General features: G+C 40.5%; 1 protein-coding gene across 1 annotated transcript in view; it reads left to right on the forward strand.

Annotated features, from left to right (window-relative positions):
• LOC106812416 (ubiquitin carboxyl-terminal hydrolase 38-like) overlaps nucleotides 1–14,499 on the forward strand; it is a 16,181-nt gene extending 1,682 nt beyond the window's left edge. The window contains exons 2-15 of the mRNA XM_014816292.1: nucleotides 2,977–3,133; nucleotides 3,511–3,594; nucleotides 4,299–4,405; nucleotides 4,662–4,788; nucleotides 5,126–5,267; nucleotides 6,443–6,660; nucleotides 7,463–7,621; nucleotides 8,136–8,237; nucleotides 8,924–9,076; nucleotides 9,927–10,047; nucleotides 10,366–10,441; nucleotides 11,414–12,055; nucleotides 12,841–13,474; nucleotides 13,661–14,499. Of these exons, the coding sequence (XP_014671778.1) occupies nucleotides 3,026–3,133; nucleotides 3,511–3,594; nucleotides 4,299–4,405; nucleotides 4,662–4,788; nucleotides 5,126–5,267; nucleotides 6,443–6,660; nucleotides 7,463–7,621; nucleotides 8,136–8,237; nucleotides 8,924–9,076; nucleotides 9,927–10,047; nucleotides 10,366–10,441; nucleotides 11,414–12,055; nucleotides 12,841–13,474; nucleotides 13,661–13,819 (2,832 nt within the window). The 5' untranslated portion in view covers nucleotides 2,977–3,025 and the 3' untranslated portion in view covers nucleotides 13,820–14,499. The remainder of the gene's footprint in view (nucleotides 1–2,976; nucleotides 3,134–3,510; nucleotides 3,595–4,298; nucleotides 4,406–4,661; nucleotides 4,789–5,125; nucleotides 5,268–6,442; nucleotides 6,661–7,462; nucleotides 7,622–8,135; nucleotides 8,238–8,923; nucleotides 9,077–9,926; nucleotides 10,048–10,365; nucleotides 10,442–11,413; nucleotides 12,056–12,840; nucleotides 13,475–13,660) is intronic.
• The last annotated feature ends 3,107 nt before the right edge of the window (nucleotides 14,500–17,606 follow it).

Below are 17,606 nucleotides of genomic sequence, written 5' to 3' on the forward strand. Positions count from 1 at the left end.
GTGAGGTGCTTAATGTTTAGTGCCCATTATCTAATGTTTGACATTCCACCACAGGTACCGCCAAGCCGAGAATTCGTAAAACTGTAAAGAAAGGCTCACGCTGAGTCACTATCTTCAACAGTTTTCCTAGGGCACAGAATACGCAGATATGCAACTAATATATCAGTTCAGAGTTTATTTTTGTACTGTTAAAGGCCTGTTTTTCAGGCAATTAAAATTTTCAGCCTCCGTTTCCATGTTCCGCGAATTTGTTAGACATGCGGCAGATCTCGCACTGTGCGCAAAGGGTAACGCTAGCGCTTGGCATCCATTATCAAAACAATGTTTGGTTACATTTTAGAGGTAATTGCGCAAAAGTTATGTCATTGCTTTATCACATAAAGGTGGAACAGATTATTGGACGAAGCAGGCTGTACTATTATGCTGCGACGAACCTGCATTTACGCCACTTTGTCTGCGTTAAATACCCAAATTTGTACAGTGCCAAATTAACGCAAAAAACAGTAGCGACGTGTTCATCTAAACTAGGGTATTCCCTAGCTTACAGCTAGTATACAGGGATCGTTTGCTTTGCTATATATGTGCGGTTTTTACTGATATGAAACTATACTGGGTATGGACTAAACTAAACTTTTATCAGACTTGAATCTGCCATCGTTTAAATATTTCAAGAGAATAAATTCAGGACAAAAGAAGAAACGAGTATATTGTTGGCCTATAAACTACTTTAATTATCAATAAAATTTGGAATCTGACATTTTATTTAAATATAATAACACTCCATTGTACTACGGTGTTAGGCATAATTTTAATATGTTGCTACCGTTAATTGCTAAATATTTTAGCTGAGGTATAGTCTATCCAATATGCGAATCATGCTGATTGAGAATGTTATATCTCAAATGAAAAGATAACGGATTGTATCTCACGTCGACCATAATAATTCCATGTAAATGCTGTTCATATGACCCTCTGCAACACTTAATTTCACTGCACGCATTAAAAAACGAAGCGAGCATTGTGCGGATTGCCACTAACCGTGCCTCCACTAATGCCCTCTCATTTCTAGGCCAGCTTACTTCAGCTCTCTCACTACGTGGCTAAGTGACATCGTAAAGTCTGCGAACCTGGTGACTGGTCAGGCTATATCTTCCTAGTCCTATGAGTTTGTGCTCATTGGAGTGGTAAATAAACCTAAAAGTGAAAGGTCTTTAATTAATTTTAAACAGGTCGTTAAACTTTTAACGTAATCCGCCATGATAGAAGTTCAAAAGTAAATCTTCGCCGAGTAGGGTACATTGGACCAGGTACGTACCTAGTAGTAGTAGTACTCTTGTTAGGTTATATTATTGTATCTAGTAGTACTACAGCAGTATCTAGTAGTACTAGAGTAGCGGTTCGTACCACAGGCACTTGGGCCGTTTCAATAATACAAGTGCCGCGGAGCGACAGCGCTCATCCTAGGACTCTACTGCGGTACTCCTGTGGTGGAGTGGTGGGCATTTTTAGTAAACCTGTTATCCAAATGTTTCACATACGCGCTCGAAACAGTGGAAGGCACAGGGAATGGTATCAGGAACTTCTTCAAAAGGAATGTTCTTTGGACACGGTATCGCGTATGAAAGTTGCCACAAGATGGGCGCGTACGGTTTAAAGTTGTCTTCAGAATTAATAGATGGAAAACTCCCATCAGTAGCGTGAGTAGCAACAACATATTTTGCCAAGACGAATAGGTAAGCCACTCTTGGGTGTATCCACTTTAACCTACGCAAAGCACTACATGGCTAAAAATTAAAATAAAGCAGCTGCCACTGTAACTCATTAACGCAGTGTAAAACTAACGCCAGTTACCACCACCACATGCATTGGCAGTTGGCTCACTGGCAGTGGCATACGTTAACATGTAAACAACACTGACAGCTAGCAGAATAGCCATAGAAATTATAGTTCTTAAGGAGCATAAACTTTCTTCAACAAATTTAGCCGTTTTGAAATTTCATCGTTGGACATTGTAGCGCTCATAACATCCAGGCATGTATAGATCTTCCTACTCACAAAACCCACAGTCAAAATCTTTCTATACAGTAACAGTAAAAAAATCCAGTTTAACACCGCCTTTTGAGGGTCAAAAAGGTTATCCGACACTTTACTCTTGTTATGCACATGTCGCAAAGATTGAAGTACCATTTCATGGTCGTTTCATAAGACCAATAAAAATGCTAAGGTCAACCGCGGTGGACCGACGGTCCATTTAACTTGTTAAATTTACTGGACCGAGAGAGATTTTGGTGGTCTCGGACCACGGTCCACCGCCTAACGTCGAAGACTGCTTTGGTAGTAAATGCAGTTTGTGTTTATTTACAATCATAGTATTGAACGCTGTGGCTATATATGCCCGGCAGCCGGGCACGGTCTTTGATTTCCTAAATGCTTGGCAGTTCTTAATCCTAACCCTTGTTTACTTGAGATAACGCTGAAAATTAAAAACTGCCGGAGCATTTAGGAAATCGAAGACCGTGCCTGGCAGCCGTCAGATATATGCCGGCTGCCGGGCATATAGCCACTCAGATTATTGAAATGGTCCAAGTGCTTGTGGTACCGACAACTGTATATGATGTGTAGGCTTGTGTATTAATTATTATTACTAGTAATATTACTAGTATTGCATTACTCATTAGCTCGAGTATTACGTGAGTACATTAGCTGTAATTTGTAAAATTTACTATACGTATACACGTAACAGAATAGCCTGTATTCGCTCTAGATTACACCTTTGAAATATGGGATTATATTAGTGCTAGAGCCAGCACATGTTTATAGGGGTAACCTTTCTAAATAATCACCTCATATTTACTGACACCATGCTCAAAGGGAAAACAGTTTTATGTTTGCATATAGTGGCTTTACTAATGCTAGCAATAATAACATTCCTATTCATATTTAAAATGGTTGTGTGATTTTTATGAATGGTTTCAGACATGTACAAGTCAAGTGTACTTTTGACACGGCTACACCATTAACAAGGATGGACAAGATATTGGAGAGCCTTTTGCAGTCTGGGCATCCCCCTGGCTTGCAGAAAAAACTAGTAGAAAAGTTGGTGACCAGCGCCAGCAGGCCTATTTCAGAATCGGTAATAATAGTTAAGGTGGTGTAATGGTTTTAGTGCATAGTAGTGGCTTGCTATTAAACTTTAAAGCCAAGTGGTGTACACAGTCCCCTGTATACTTCACTTATAAATATATGTGTACTGAGGAGTGACTTGTACATACAGCTAATAGATGTGTATGCAAAGCATGAAAATGTGTGGATGGCTCATGGCTGTGATATAGAATAATTGGTTTACAATGACTGTAAAATGCAAGAGTTATTTATTTTAACTATTGTTGTCAACATAACCTTGTTGTGGTCACTTCTGGTGTTAGAATCACGTGTGCATGCCTGATTCCATGTGGATATATGATTGTTAGCTGTTGTCCGAGTTCAAAGGATATAATTTTATTATTTCAGGTGTGTGTGAATATACTTCAACTCTCTAGCAAGTGGGTGGTCAATGGAAATGTAACACACCTACCAGCATCACTTGGCACAAAAGTATGCTAGTTATTGATACTGCACATCAATCTTGTACTAAGCAATCCACCTAGTATTCATGGTGTATATGTGGAAGATAGACTTTTTTTGAATCTATGATGACCACTACTTATTGTGCAGAGTTATAAAAAAAATTGCCAGGCAGTAAGTACTTGGTGTCAGACAACAAAACAGGCAGCTATACGTACTCACCCCAGCAGAAACTAGATTGCTTAAAAAACATAGGAATTATACTCCCCCCATGCTTACAGTACTGTCATATTGCCTCTGTCCATAAGTAAGCTGGTTTTGTCTCCTAGCCCTGTTTCCCCTGATTTGATGTTTGCAAATATAGCCACCCATGCTTAACCCAAGTTGCATATCAAGTAAAGTACGACTGGTGGTGTATGTTCGATGCAATTTGAAAAAACAACCCTGCTCAACTTCCCATTGTTTGCAACAAAATTCCCTGTTACTGGTGTTTTTGTTAGGTTTGTTAGGAATTTCTTGGCAGCGAGTATTTGCTGCTGTCATTGAGAGCAGGCAGCAGACTAACTGTTTTTTTATCAAAAACATATTCATACGGAACTTTAGAAATTAAAATAATGCATTAATTTTTCATTAGCTGCCAATATTTACTTGAGAAAATACTTGGTTTTTGAGAACAAAGTTCCCTTTAAAACAGTTTAAAACGTATTTAAAACGGATCTGTATCTCTGCTGCAGGTCTTCCTGTCCTTTAGCAGCCACAATAGGATGGTGCTGGAAAAATACATGTCAACGGATACTCTTGTCTTATGGATGTCAACTACAAACAAGACGCTCCTTGCATGGTTAGCTCAAATGATTGCTGAACGATCAAATCTATGAGTGGTAAAATAGGGTACATGGATAAAGCGGTCAATTCGATAATAAAACATGTCATTACAATAGTTTGATAACATCTGCTGTTTTCATTTTCATTCATTCTGTATCTTTTTTAAGCGTACCAATCATGATGATCGGGGAAATATCTGACACGGCAACACGTAGGTTGTGTCTCGGATGCGTGGCTGTGTTGACTATGATGTTACTCTTGTTTTTTTTCAGGCCAGAGACAGTGAAGCTCATCCATGGAGTCCTGAAGCTGCTGTTTGCTCATCAGAGCTTCACGAAGCTTGCCCACATTGTGCAGCGGATGGCCATCAGCTACGTCCGAGAGCATCCGGACATTCAGGTAGCTTGTTCAACCTAGGAGATACTTACTATACCCGTAGATTTCTGATAACAGATAGTAGATTACGTCAGTGATAGATGCGTATTTTCAACTATGTTGTTAAATCGTAAAAATCAGATAAATTAATCGAACTAGCATTTCTTATGGTAACTTCTGGAAATGTATTCGTTCTTTCCTCTGTGAACCTGGTCTTCAAATTTAATCATTTATAAGAATGTTTTGAAACTGTAGAACTATAATTCAGACACTTATGTGGTTCTATACAGTGCCGTTTGATATTATTGTGTGACACGCATTGGCAATCTTGAATGTATTCACTGTTTGATCTCATCCATAGGTTCTCTCTGCCATAGCATCACTTATGCTAGACTTCAAGCATTGTATTCCACATGGTGACTTCACAGAGCGTTTCTGCATAGCAATTATAAACGACATGGCCATCACTGAAATACCTCAGGACACCACTAAATTTCTTGGTGGTGAGTGTATAAATATGTTATATTTCCCTCATCAAACAAGTGATACCTGTGCCACAGTTAAAGGTACATAATGCCTCCACCTAATGTGGAAAATTAGATCATACCTTTGTGTTGAACCAAATGGTACCAAATGGTGTATGAAACCAAATGGTACTGCCACATAGTAGGCGAAAATAGATGATACTTTAACAGCGTGCGAAATTAACGTCCGGAGTCAAATACTCCCTGAATTACTGTTGGACTCCCTGATTTGGCATATGCAGGAGTCTGTGTGACTCCCTGAAAATTCTGCCATACTAACTAGTTTGTTCCAGAGCGCGGCCTCGCGGAATTACCGTATTTTTTCAGCAAATGTCCAAAGAAAATTTGGTAGACGTGCAACCGCATGAATCTTCAAAATAAGCACGTGTTATTGTTAATATCATAAATTTTGAACTTCAGACTGCGGACTCCCTCATTTTGGTGCGGACTCCCTCTTTTTGAGGGTAGAGAGTCCGTTGGACTCCCGTGTTCAAAATGTAATTTCTACCCTTGCCTTAATGTTGGATTAAGGTTGATAGTAGTAGTGCCGCCTAGTGGATCAAAAATAGACGCTATCTTGATGTTGGTGTCAGTTGAATGAAGATAGTAGCTTCGCATAGTGGTTTGAAAATACATAGTGCTTTTGTGTCGAGTGATAGTTAAATTACCTTTGTCTATTGGGTCGAAAATAGATGACCCCATCACTCGGTCGATGGAAGATCAATGTGGCCTCTTGTCATTTTTCCTATGTGCAATGGTTTGTACGTTATGTTGGCTTGTAAATTATATTGTTGTATATAATACTTTGGCTTCTGCATTATGTTAGCTTGGCCGTCGTGTGTCCCTGTACGTTTATTTGACTTGTACATTACTGTGGTTTGTATGTTATATTGGCTTGTATATAACATGTTGGTTTGTACGTTATGCTTGCTTGCGCATGATTACGTTGCCTCGTATGTTACGTAGGCTTGTCCATCGCGTTGCGTTATACATAACATCAGGAGTCTATCAATATTATAATTAATATTGATATAATTCAATAATATCAATAATATTGTATTAAGATATTATTGATATAATATCAATAATATCAATATAATATTAATATTAATTATTATTGATAGACTCCTGATAACATTCGATTGTTTCCGCAGTTGTCAGGGACGTGAAGCGTGTGACGGATCTGCTAAGCTTCGTCATGTCGAACGCCGATGGCGACTGCACGCGCAGCAGCCTGAAGGCTGTGTACGGCATCATCGCCTGTACGGACGACGCCGTGCGGCCGTCCATCGTTCTCGCGTCCGTCGTGCAGGTAGTGACGATGGATGTAGCCGTGGCGGTGATGCAGCAGCTCGTCACGCCGGAGACAGAGGTGAGGTCACACACATATGACGGATCGTGAGGTCACACACATATGACGGATCGTGAGGGCACACACATATGACGGATCGTGAGGTCACACACATATGACGGATCGTGAGGTCACACACATACGCCTAAGAAAAAAAGTTGTTTGTTTCCGCTAACGAGCTGAAAAAAATTGTACACGGTGGTAGGCAGGGAAAACTTTTTTTTTGTATTCTAACAATACTTGTTTTATAACAGCCCATATAATGACTTCAAAGTCAAATCAATGCATTCACCGATCGATATAACGTTGGGATTTTTTTTATAAAAAAAAACATTTAGTACATTTTTTTCTGAATTTTTTTTTTGCCGATTACAATAAAAAGTTTCCACACAGGGGTTTAAAATGGACTCGGTCGGGTTAGCGGAAACAAACGTCTTTTTTAGGCCTTAGAGCTGTGATCATCTTAGGTTTTCAGTAGGCCTGACACTAGTCATACCACGAGCGAATCCATCTCTCATGAAGCTCTGAAACTATCATACGATGGATATACCTGTCGAGAGAGATTTTGCAGACGTGTAGGTGTAAACACTGATTGTTGTCACTACGTATTTTGCTATTTGGTTATTAACCTGCTGCTCATTGTTATTTAGATCAAGATAAAATTATCAGTATCATGGTCGCTCTACTCAGGTATGGGTATTCATGCTAAGTTCCATAAAGAATCATTAAAAAGTGGGCTCGAAATGGTAATCAGCTATCGTTATTTGTGGTGTGCTAAGCTGCTGGTGATTTCTCACGTTGTTTGTTGTTGTGTTCTTGGCAGGACGAGACGCTGGGAGTGGTAGCAAACCGCATGGTTGACTGGCTGTCGTGGCCCCTCGCTAGCAATGCTGACAGCTGGATGATAGCCTTACTGAGGAAACTAGTGGCAGAGCAAAAGTACAGCATCATCATGCAGCTCATGGATGATAGGATTGTGCATGTATGTTAATTGTATGTTAATTGTATTAATTGCTCGTTTGTCACACACAGCAGGCCCTCGCTTAAATGTTTAGCATCGTTACTTGGCGGACCATTTTATGTATTGAGGTTATGAGGAGCAATTCCTTAAAGCTGTCCCCAACATTGTCAAGTAGTGTAGACAAGACTAATATTACAATAAGGAAGTCATGCGTGGTTATATCTTGCACAACTACCTTCACCTATTTGGTAAATTAATCTTTAGGTGAGAGAAAATGTTATCAGGAGTGAATAATAATAGTATAAATGTATATTACTATTCACTCCTGATGTTTTATATCAACAGGGATGTGTAATAACCATTGGTTATCTAAATAGTTTATTGCAGCACATGCTAAATTGGATTAATTTGGGCATAGGGTGTGACAAGCTAAATATTTACCAGTTTAATTGTAAATGAGTGCAGTATGTGATCAACCCAGCGATAGTTGAATTGAAACTATTACTGATTATTTATTTTTCCTTTTTATCTGCAGATATTTGAGAAGTTGACCATCATTCTGGTGACAAGTGCACACATGAATGTACTGTCATTCATGCTACTCTCATGCCAGCATTCTGCACAACCCTTCCATAAGGTAGTCACAGTCAAGAATAAGTAATATCGGAAAGTCCTGCTGTGCTATGTAGGTCATAGAAAAAGGGGCTATAAAAGGGCCGAGGCACGCTTAGGAAAGTACATGATTAATGTAAACACTCGTGCGTTTTTAGTTTTTGCATTAACACAAACATTGCAAAATATCCCAAATGACCACAATCATATTTGTGAATGTTTCTGTAAACAGAAACGCACCTGTGAATTGAAGTGCGAAGTTAGTGAAGAGAATTATAGATCAAAAACCTAGACTAGTCCTATCCTAGCCATGTTACATATAACCAACTTATACCCCCTCTTATCTGATCTCAATATGGCTGCGGGGACTTTCCGATATGGCTTATATAATAGAAACGACTACAGGCTTTATATTGCTGTCTGGTTGCCATGATGTATATTATGCCTGCCAGACCATCTGGTGGCATTCATACCATTAGTGTCCTGGGCCAACCTGTGCTGCTTACTTGGCCAATGCCAAGTATGCAATGTCTGCGTATTGAGGTGGGAATGAGTGTGTTGCTTTAGTCGCATGCCTGGCTGTTTGTTTCATTTCCGAGGCGAAATTTTGTTAATGTTCATTCTTATTGTTACAGATCCAATTTGTTGTGAATGTTCATTCTTATTGTTACAGATCCAATTTGTTGTGAATGTTCATTCTTATTGTTACAGATCGTGAGGCAGATACCCACAATGCTGCGTCTTTTACAAAGAGATGGCGCCGCCACGGGTTATGCCAAAAAACTCGCAAATCTAACCTATGTGTTGCTGCACCTGCACCCGGGTTATCCTGACCTATACGAGCCCATGCTGGAGCGTTTACAGGTATGCAGGGCTGTCTATCCATCTGATTCAGGGGGTTCTTAATCTGTGATTTATGGACCCCTTTGGGGTCCGTGGATGGGCTTCAGGGGGTCCGTGAACCAGGCGCATGCAAAATTTTGTGTTCATGTGCTTGTGTGTATTTTTCTGGTGAGGGGTCAGTAGCTTTAAACAGATTCTCAAAGGGGTCCATGACTCAAAAGAAAAAGAACCACTGATACTGATACTGATACTAAGACTCTGATTGAAACAACCATGCCACCTCCTAGAATGTTATTGCTAGGTCCGTCAAAAAAGACGAGTTTATGCATGTTTTTCGCGTGAATATACCAAATTGTTGACCTTGTAGTGTTTCTGAGCGGTCTCTTCTAAAACGTTTGATCACAACAATGATTCGATAGAGCTTCCTGTAAATCGCACCAGGCTAATAGGTCAATGTGTACTTGTCAGCCATGATGGGCACCTGAATAGCAATCTTGGGCAATCTAGCTAAGTGAACATCATTCTGTCTTGTATGAAAATATGAGCTAGTATGAAAACCAGATGACACTTAGCTGTCAGAGTCACCACAGATACCCTTTTTCTCATATTATACATTTCGTATTTTATCGAAAATTCAGTTCATCCCTTGCGTTTCTCATTGTTTTAGTAGTATCAGGAGCGTATAATGACAAATTGTAATGACAATAATGACAATATATGACGCGTATAATGACAATTTGTCATTATACGCTCCTGGTAGTATGTATGTGCATGTGCCTGCGTGCGTGTATACATGCATGCATGTGTATGCACGTGCGTGTATGTTTCTTTCTTGGTTTGTAATCCGGGTTATTCTCATACTCGATCACAGGACTATCCCAGGCCTACCCCAGAATACATTCAACAGCAAATCAGAGATCACCAATGGAGTTGTGAGAAGCCTTGTATTTACCAAAGCACTAGCGTTCTGCTGGCAGACCGATCAGAAACGGGCAAGTCTTTGCAAATCATCGCATGATAAGCAGATGTTGATAAGCTGTAGTAGCACATTGATGATGTTAGATAACGCTTTTGCTAGTTCACAATGGCGACGAATATTGAGGCAAGTTGTAATCTATGGACGTATATATATGTATATATAAAGTGCTTGTGTTATGTGCATTTCAGTCATGTCATATTCATTGTCTTATATTATTATTATTATTAAATCTGATATTGCATATCACACAGGTTGCATATATATATTTAAAGTGTATTATTTCGTATACGTCATCGAATAATTACAAGATTGTGATATTTACCTGTTGCAGGCAAGACAGGTCTTGTGAATTTGGGAAATACCTGCTACATGAATACCATCATTCAGACTCTCTACATGTGCCATGAGTAAGGAGTTAAATAATTACACGATCATAACTATCATGGCTGTCTTGTGATGTGCTGCTGCAAGCATGCATTGTACATCTTTCATGTCATACTTCGATGAACCCACCAATATGCATTGGTCAGTGTTGGTGCAGATACAATAAGATAAGTCTGTTGGACAGTCGAGATTAAAGTGTGTCGTTGCCTGTTTGCAGTAGCACATCATGTCAGTTGTAGGTATATAGCACCATTAGTGACTACATCAGTACATCAGTTGTTGTTGTGGTTTGTGGTAAAATGAGTCCTATCCCATAGTCGACCTTAAATTATGTTTAATTTGCATTAATTATTATATTTCGTTTGTTTCTGTGTTGATGTCCTTCAGGTAGTGTCTACTGTAAATTTAGTTAACACGTCAGTCGGTATCCATAAATAAAGCATTGTCGCGCAATCGACGCATTAAACCACGTGTTTTTGCTAACAGTAAGCACGTAATTAATCAATCGTAGAATGATCACGTCTGTACCTTCGTTTGTTCACGTAGCTTGTATTTGCTAACGTAACGGTAAGCAGTGTTAAACCACGTAATCAATCGTAGAATGATCACGTTCGTTCCTTCGTTCACGTAGCTTGTATTTGCTAACGTAACGGTACGCAGTGTTAAACCACGTAATTAATCAATCGTAGAATGTTCACGTCTGTACCTTCGTTTGTTCACGTAGCTTGTATTTGCTAACGTAACGGTACGCAGTGTTAAACCACGTAATTAATCAATCGTAGAATGTTCACGTCTGTACCTTCGTTTGTTCACGTAGCTTGTATTTGCTAACGTAACAGTAAGCAGTGTTAAACCACGTAATCAATCGTAGAATGTTCACGTCTGTACCTTCGTTTGTTCACGTAGCTTGTATTTGCTAACGTAACGGTACGCAGTGCTAAAGCACGTAATCAATCGTAGAATGTTCACGTTCGTGCTTTCGTTTGTTCACTTAGCTTCCGGCAGCTGGTGACATCATCGTCATCATCATCAGCGCGTCGCACGATACTGTCCAGCATCGAGACGGTGTTTGCCTTCCTCGCGCACAGCCGGCGGCCCGCCTATGCGCCGACACCCTTCCTCACCGCCGCGCGTCCGCCCTGGTTCCAGCCGGGCTACCAGCAGGACTGCTCCGAGTTTCTCCGCTACCTTCTCGATCAGATGCACGAGGAGGAGGTGCTAGTGGGCAAGGCGGCGACAGCGGCGAAGTCGCCGCCTTCGAGGACGAGCGACGGCGGTTTGAGCGGCGGAAACATGTCGCACGCTTCCGCCGTTGCCACGACGACGCAGTATCACGGCGACGAGCCGCAGCAGTCGGGTCAGAGGTCGGAGCGAGCGCGGTCGCGCGCGGGCATGCCCGAACTCGGCAGCATAGTGCGCAGGGTTTTCGGTGGAACTATGGCGTACACTTGCCGCTGTTTAGGCTGTGGTGCTATCTCGAGGCGGGAGGAGGTGTTTACGGATATACCGCTAGCCTTTCCCGTGGAGCTGGTGGCGGGTGTCTCGGACATTGCGGTGGACAGGAGCTTGTGTGCCCTCATAAAACATTTCTTTCAACCTGAGAAGATGGAAGGAGAGAACAAATATTTCTGCAATAGGTATGGGCTCTGTTGCTTTTATGTATAAGTGATTTGAATTGTAGTATCAGTTGAGTTTCTCTCACATTCTTCCCCTGAAGTGAATCTTTAAGTTGATATTTATCTCATTCAATGACAATACTCAATGATATTATGATCACTCAACATAATTTACCGCGTCCGACGGGTTAATTCAAAATAGTCATCTTCAGAGCACATTTCTGGCTCATTGAGAACATTTCGTGATGTTTGCATACAGTAGGTGTATATAGGCTTTTTGTTGCAAAGTTTATTCACTTTAATGATCGAGTGGATGATATATATATATATTTAATGATTGAGTGGATGATATATATCTATTTAATGATTGAGTGGATGATATATATCTATTTAATGATTGAGTGGAACTTTTAACCTTTTAATCTTTCTGTGACCTTCAGCTGCAACAGTCTCCAGGAGGCTGAGCGTATTGGCCTCGTGCGTTCGCCCGATATATATATTTATTGATCGAGTGGATGATATATATATATTTATTGATCGAGTGGATGATATATATATATTTAATGATCGAGTGGATCATATATATATATTTAATGATCGAGTGGATCATATATATATATTTAATGATCAAGTGGAACCTTTTAACCTTTCTGACCTTTAGCTGCAACAGGCTCCAGGAAACTGAGAAGCGTATTGGCCTCGTGCGTCCGCCCGATATATTTATTTCAATTAATGATCGAGTGGATATATATATATATTTAATGATCGAGTGGAACCTTTAACCTTTTAACCTTTCTGACCTGCAGCTGCAACAGTCTCCAAGAGGCTGAGAAGCGTATTGGAGTCGTGCGTCCGCCCGACAACCTCGTCCTTAGCCTGCTGCGATTCTCATACGACGTCGAGACGCACGCGAAGACTAAGATCCTCACCGACGTCGAATACCAGCGGACGCTGCATCTGCCGATCGATGCGCGCGGTGCCGCCGGCGCCACCTACGCACTGTTCGCCATCATCGTCCATTCCGGCACGTCGTCCGAGTGCGGCCACTACTACTGCTACGCTCGCTCGAACCGTCGTCCGAACGCCGACGCGCTGGACCGGCTGCGGGCGCGCTCTGGTGGCGGCAACGCCGAAGTCGGCGTAGATCGACTCGCGGCGCACTCTGGTGGCGAGGCGGCGGCGGCAGACGCGGACGTGCTGGAGGATGAGTGGTGCTGCTTCAACGACGATCGCGTGACGTTCTCGCGATACGAGTCGTTCGGCAGCGTGAGCAAACATTTTCCGCGCGACACGGCCTACGTGCTGATGTACAGACGCGTCGACTCGTGCGATGTGGCGTCGTCGCCGCCGCTGGTCGCCGAGTCGAGAGAGGAAACGGGTTCGCTTCTGAGCAGGACGCTTCGGTTGGCGGTGGACACGGACAACGCAGCTTTCATTAAGGTGTGGTGGCAACGTCAGCGCTCGCAGAACGAACCTGCTTTCTTAATGGCTGCTGTTGTAAACTAACAATATCGTAATAATATATAGTTATAAGCGTAGTTTAGCGGGAGTGGAACGAATTAAATGAATGAAAATGTTGGGGAAACACTGAAGCTGATGAGCAATAAGTTTATGTTGTTTTTACAGGAGCAGGAGCATGCGTCTAAGCGGAGACGCCTTGGCAGCGCCGGAGTTAAATCGCTGCCGTACTGGCGTGACGATGACCGAGGAGGTGGTCCCCCGGGAAGCTGTGGGGGTGGCGGGCCTGGAGGTGGCTTTGACTCTCCCATTAGGTTCGTGTGCTAGAGTGTTTGTCGCTGAAGCCGACGCAGTGTTGCTTATGTAATTCATTGAGATTTCTACTGCTATTCTTGGGCCAAAGTAGCTTTGGATAAAATGAGAGTCAGAGTTAAGGTGAGGTGAAGGAATTTGATTCGATATGGAAACAGACAGTAAGTAAAATAGAAGACGAAAACGGAACATTTCTGCTGCTGTTTCTCTTTACACGAATTCATCCTCGTTCCTGTGAGTATGTAAAATAGTAGTAAAGTTAAACATTACTGCCTGTTTATAATGCCTTACTGTGTAGTTCAAATAATTTGTATCAAACTACAGTAGACGCAATGTAAATAATTTATTGAAATGCTGTACGTGAATATTGTAGCCTTGGAAAGGAAATTGTAAAATAAGTAGCATGTCCCTGTTACCAAAATGAAATTCCAACTTAAATGAAAAACCCATTTGCCATGGTTTCAACTTCTACTGGTGGGTGGGTGGTTTATAGAGCATCAAATACAAAATGTCTTTCGTGACGTTCGTCCCACTAGTTATATAACTTGCTAGGCAAAAACTTTGGAATAAGCCCCAATAATTTTTTGTGCCTGTCATACATGTATCGACCAGTATAAACGCTAGGGCTGTAACGATACACAAGCCTCTCGGTTCGATCCGGTTCTCGATATTAGCCTATCGATTCGATTCCTTCGATTCGATTCCCAAAATATTGAAATGTTATCTTATTTTTTTTATTTTCATTATTTTGCAATAATAAATTATTAGAAATTGCCAATGGATACTAAATGGTGAATAGACTAGAGAGTCTAGAGAGTATAATACACTGCACAGTCGCTGAGAAACATTGGTGAGTAACACCAGAGCATATAAATCAGTGATTTATATGCTATGGTAACACTCCACAGTATATAGCGTAGTGCCGCCATCTATTGGAGGAAAAAAGTGGTATCGAAGTGGAATCGAAAATACGGGGAAAAATATCGAGGATCGGATCGAGGGAAGAGAATCTCGATCCGATTCGATTTCGGTGGATCGTTACAGCCCTAATAAACGCACAACCTCAAAATAATTTACTTGTCTGATGTTATCTATGACGGCACAATGCAAGTTGGAAGAAATTTTTTCTTCTACCCTGAGTTTGTTCATAAGAGTTTGCTCAATTGCCTTTGCAGTGGTACTGCATCTTGATGGAAGACAATAATGTATTTTATATTTATTATATTGTTCAAAACCATCAAGTTTGTTTAATATATGAGATTATTTAAACAAGTGGTGGTTTATATAAATCTTTTGCGCCTTACTTCAGAAGTTTACTTGTTTTGATTGCTCTCCTGCCATTGTGATTTTATATGTTTCCGGTTTATATGGTTCCAACCAAATGCCTGCTGGAACTTTCCTAGTTTTACTTCTGCTGTTTCTCTTGAAAACCTTTAATGCCATTACCAGTGCACAATGAGTCAATGACTGCGTGAATGAAACGTATTTTAATTGCAACTGAACAATAATAGCAATAACAATCGATCAGGAATGAGTAAAACAAATGTTTGTAAATATAAATTGTTGTAAATTTGTTATATACACACGCACGCTCGCAAGCACGCACATATGCGTGCACGTATATATATATCAGAAGTAGATAATAGGGAAGGAGTGTGACTTCAATAAACAAGGGAAATTCGTCATTTACTAGCCTTAAAATACTTACGATTTACTACGCGTAACTCAACCAACTTGAGCTCAAATCGTACACAGTACATTCGCCTAGCATCGTGCAAAATCGTTTCCTCGTATACACCCGCAATCCGGAGATACAGACTAAAACGTACGACACGATTCTGCATTCTGTTGCCAGCAAACCGAATGTATAAACCGCCTAACTTGAAACAAAAGGCAGCTGTAAATAGGTCAACGATTAGCTCGCCGAGTGTTACGTCGATATCCAATCTCCCAGCGAGCCACGCCGCATCGCCGAGGGCGCAAGAGTCGTTAGTAGCTGCCTTTTGTTTCAAGTTAGGCGGTTTATACATTCGGTTTGCTGGCAACAGAATGGATTTTCGTGTCGTACGTTTTAGTCTGTATCTCCGGATTGCGGGTGTATACGAGGAAAAGAGTTCGCACGATGCTAGGCGAATCTATTGTGTACGATTTGAGCTCAAGTTGGTTGAGAATCAGATACGTGTAGTAAATCATAGGTATTCCAAGGCTAGTAAATGACGAATTTTCCTTGTTTATTGAAGTCACACTCCTTCCCTATTATCTACTTCTGATATATACGTATGTTACACGCAATCTTCTGATCTGCATAATCTTAAGATTGCGCTGCGCAATCTACAGATTGGCAGGCTGCACGGCAATCTTGAGATTGCGCTGTACTTGAAACAAACGAAAATATACGTCCGTAATAAAAGATCAGTGACTGCGCAGATCGGATGATTGCGCGCAACAATATATATATGCATGTGCGTGCGTGCTTGCGTGCGTGCGTGCGTGCGTGCGTGCGTGCGTATGACAATAAATGGAACATGAGACTATTTCAAGAACATTAATATATGTTGTGAGTTTAATGGCTCACATTTTTAAACTATTTCATTGTATCCAACAAATAACAGAGGCGAGTGAAGAGAAATAAACTGTTAATGTTAATATTATTTTTATGACTATGACTGCACTTAATTGAGCATTGACCTTTGTATATTTTTTATAGTGGCGTTTGTTCAGGGTTCGTAGCGGGTCTTCCAAAGTCTTATGAGTACTTATTTTGCCAAAAATAAAATAAGGGCCCTTAATAGTACTTATTTTTTGTGAAATCTTGGAAAAGTACTTAATAGTACTTGTTTTTTGCTAAAGGACCATTTTTCAACATTTTCTGTGTTGAATTTCGGCGAAACGGCTTTATATTATTAGCGTACTTTAATAGTCGGTGATCTATCAGAAATCGCGTAAAAGTCTTATTTTGGCCTCCAGAAAGAGTCTTATAAGTCCTTATTTCAACATGTGTCTTACTACTATGAACCCTGTTGTTGATATATCTATGCTTTTACGATCAGACTGGCAGCTAGAGTATAAATCGATTACTGTTTTGAAAAATAGAAAGTTAACATATTTTAAAAGAATGATAGTAATCTTATTTTAGAATGTGTTTAGTTGTGATGTATCGAAGTATACTGATTACTTTCAGTTAATGATACGAAAACACGGATGTAACATTTTCTATTCAGATATATATATATATATATATATATGCGTATATATTTTAACAAACGGGCCCATTACAAAATAATAAATGGCAATTGCGTCACAAACGTCAACTACTATAGTAATCAGCAACACATCTAACGTCTAATAAGTAACTATACTGATTAATTACGCCAAATATTGTTCTTCGCCCATGCAAAAATGATTTTACTATTCTTAAAACAAACTTCCGATTCTATTAATAAATCATAACAATGTTCAATGTGCCATTTTCATTCGTAATACGCGTAAATAAAACTCGTAGGGCTACACCTGCAGCAAACGTGTGTGATAACGCTACGTACGTGCACGTATTTCCACACCCTTGCAGAAGTGCTACACAACATATGCATTATGATATATAGCACAATCTATATATAGTGGAGGTTTAATAACAGAAGTAATGGCTTTGAGTAATATGCTTTGATTGTGTGATATGTGTGTTCATACAGAGGCATACTGAAATTCGCAATACTACTGTTTCCTTACGAGACCCATACGAGCACGATTCTGCTGATCTACAACATAACTACATCTCTCAGTGGCGTAGCTAGGATTTTTTCAG

The sequence above is a fragment of the Priapulus caudatus genome, unplaced genomic scaffold (genome assembly GCF_000485595.1).
Source record: "Priapulus caudatus unplaced genomic scaffold, Priapulus_caudatus-5.0.1 Scaffold645, whole genome shotgun sequence".
Taxonomy (NCBI): Eukaryota; Metazoa; Priapulida; class Priapulimorpha; order Priapulimorphida; family Priapulidae; genus Priapulus; species Priapulus caudatus.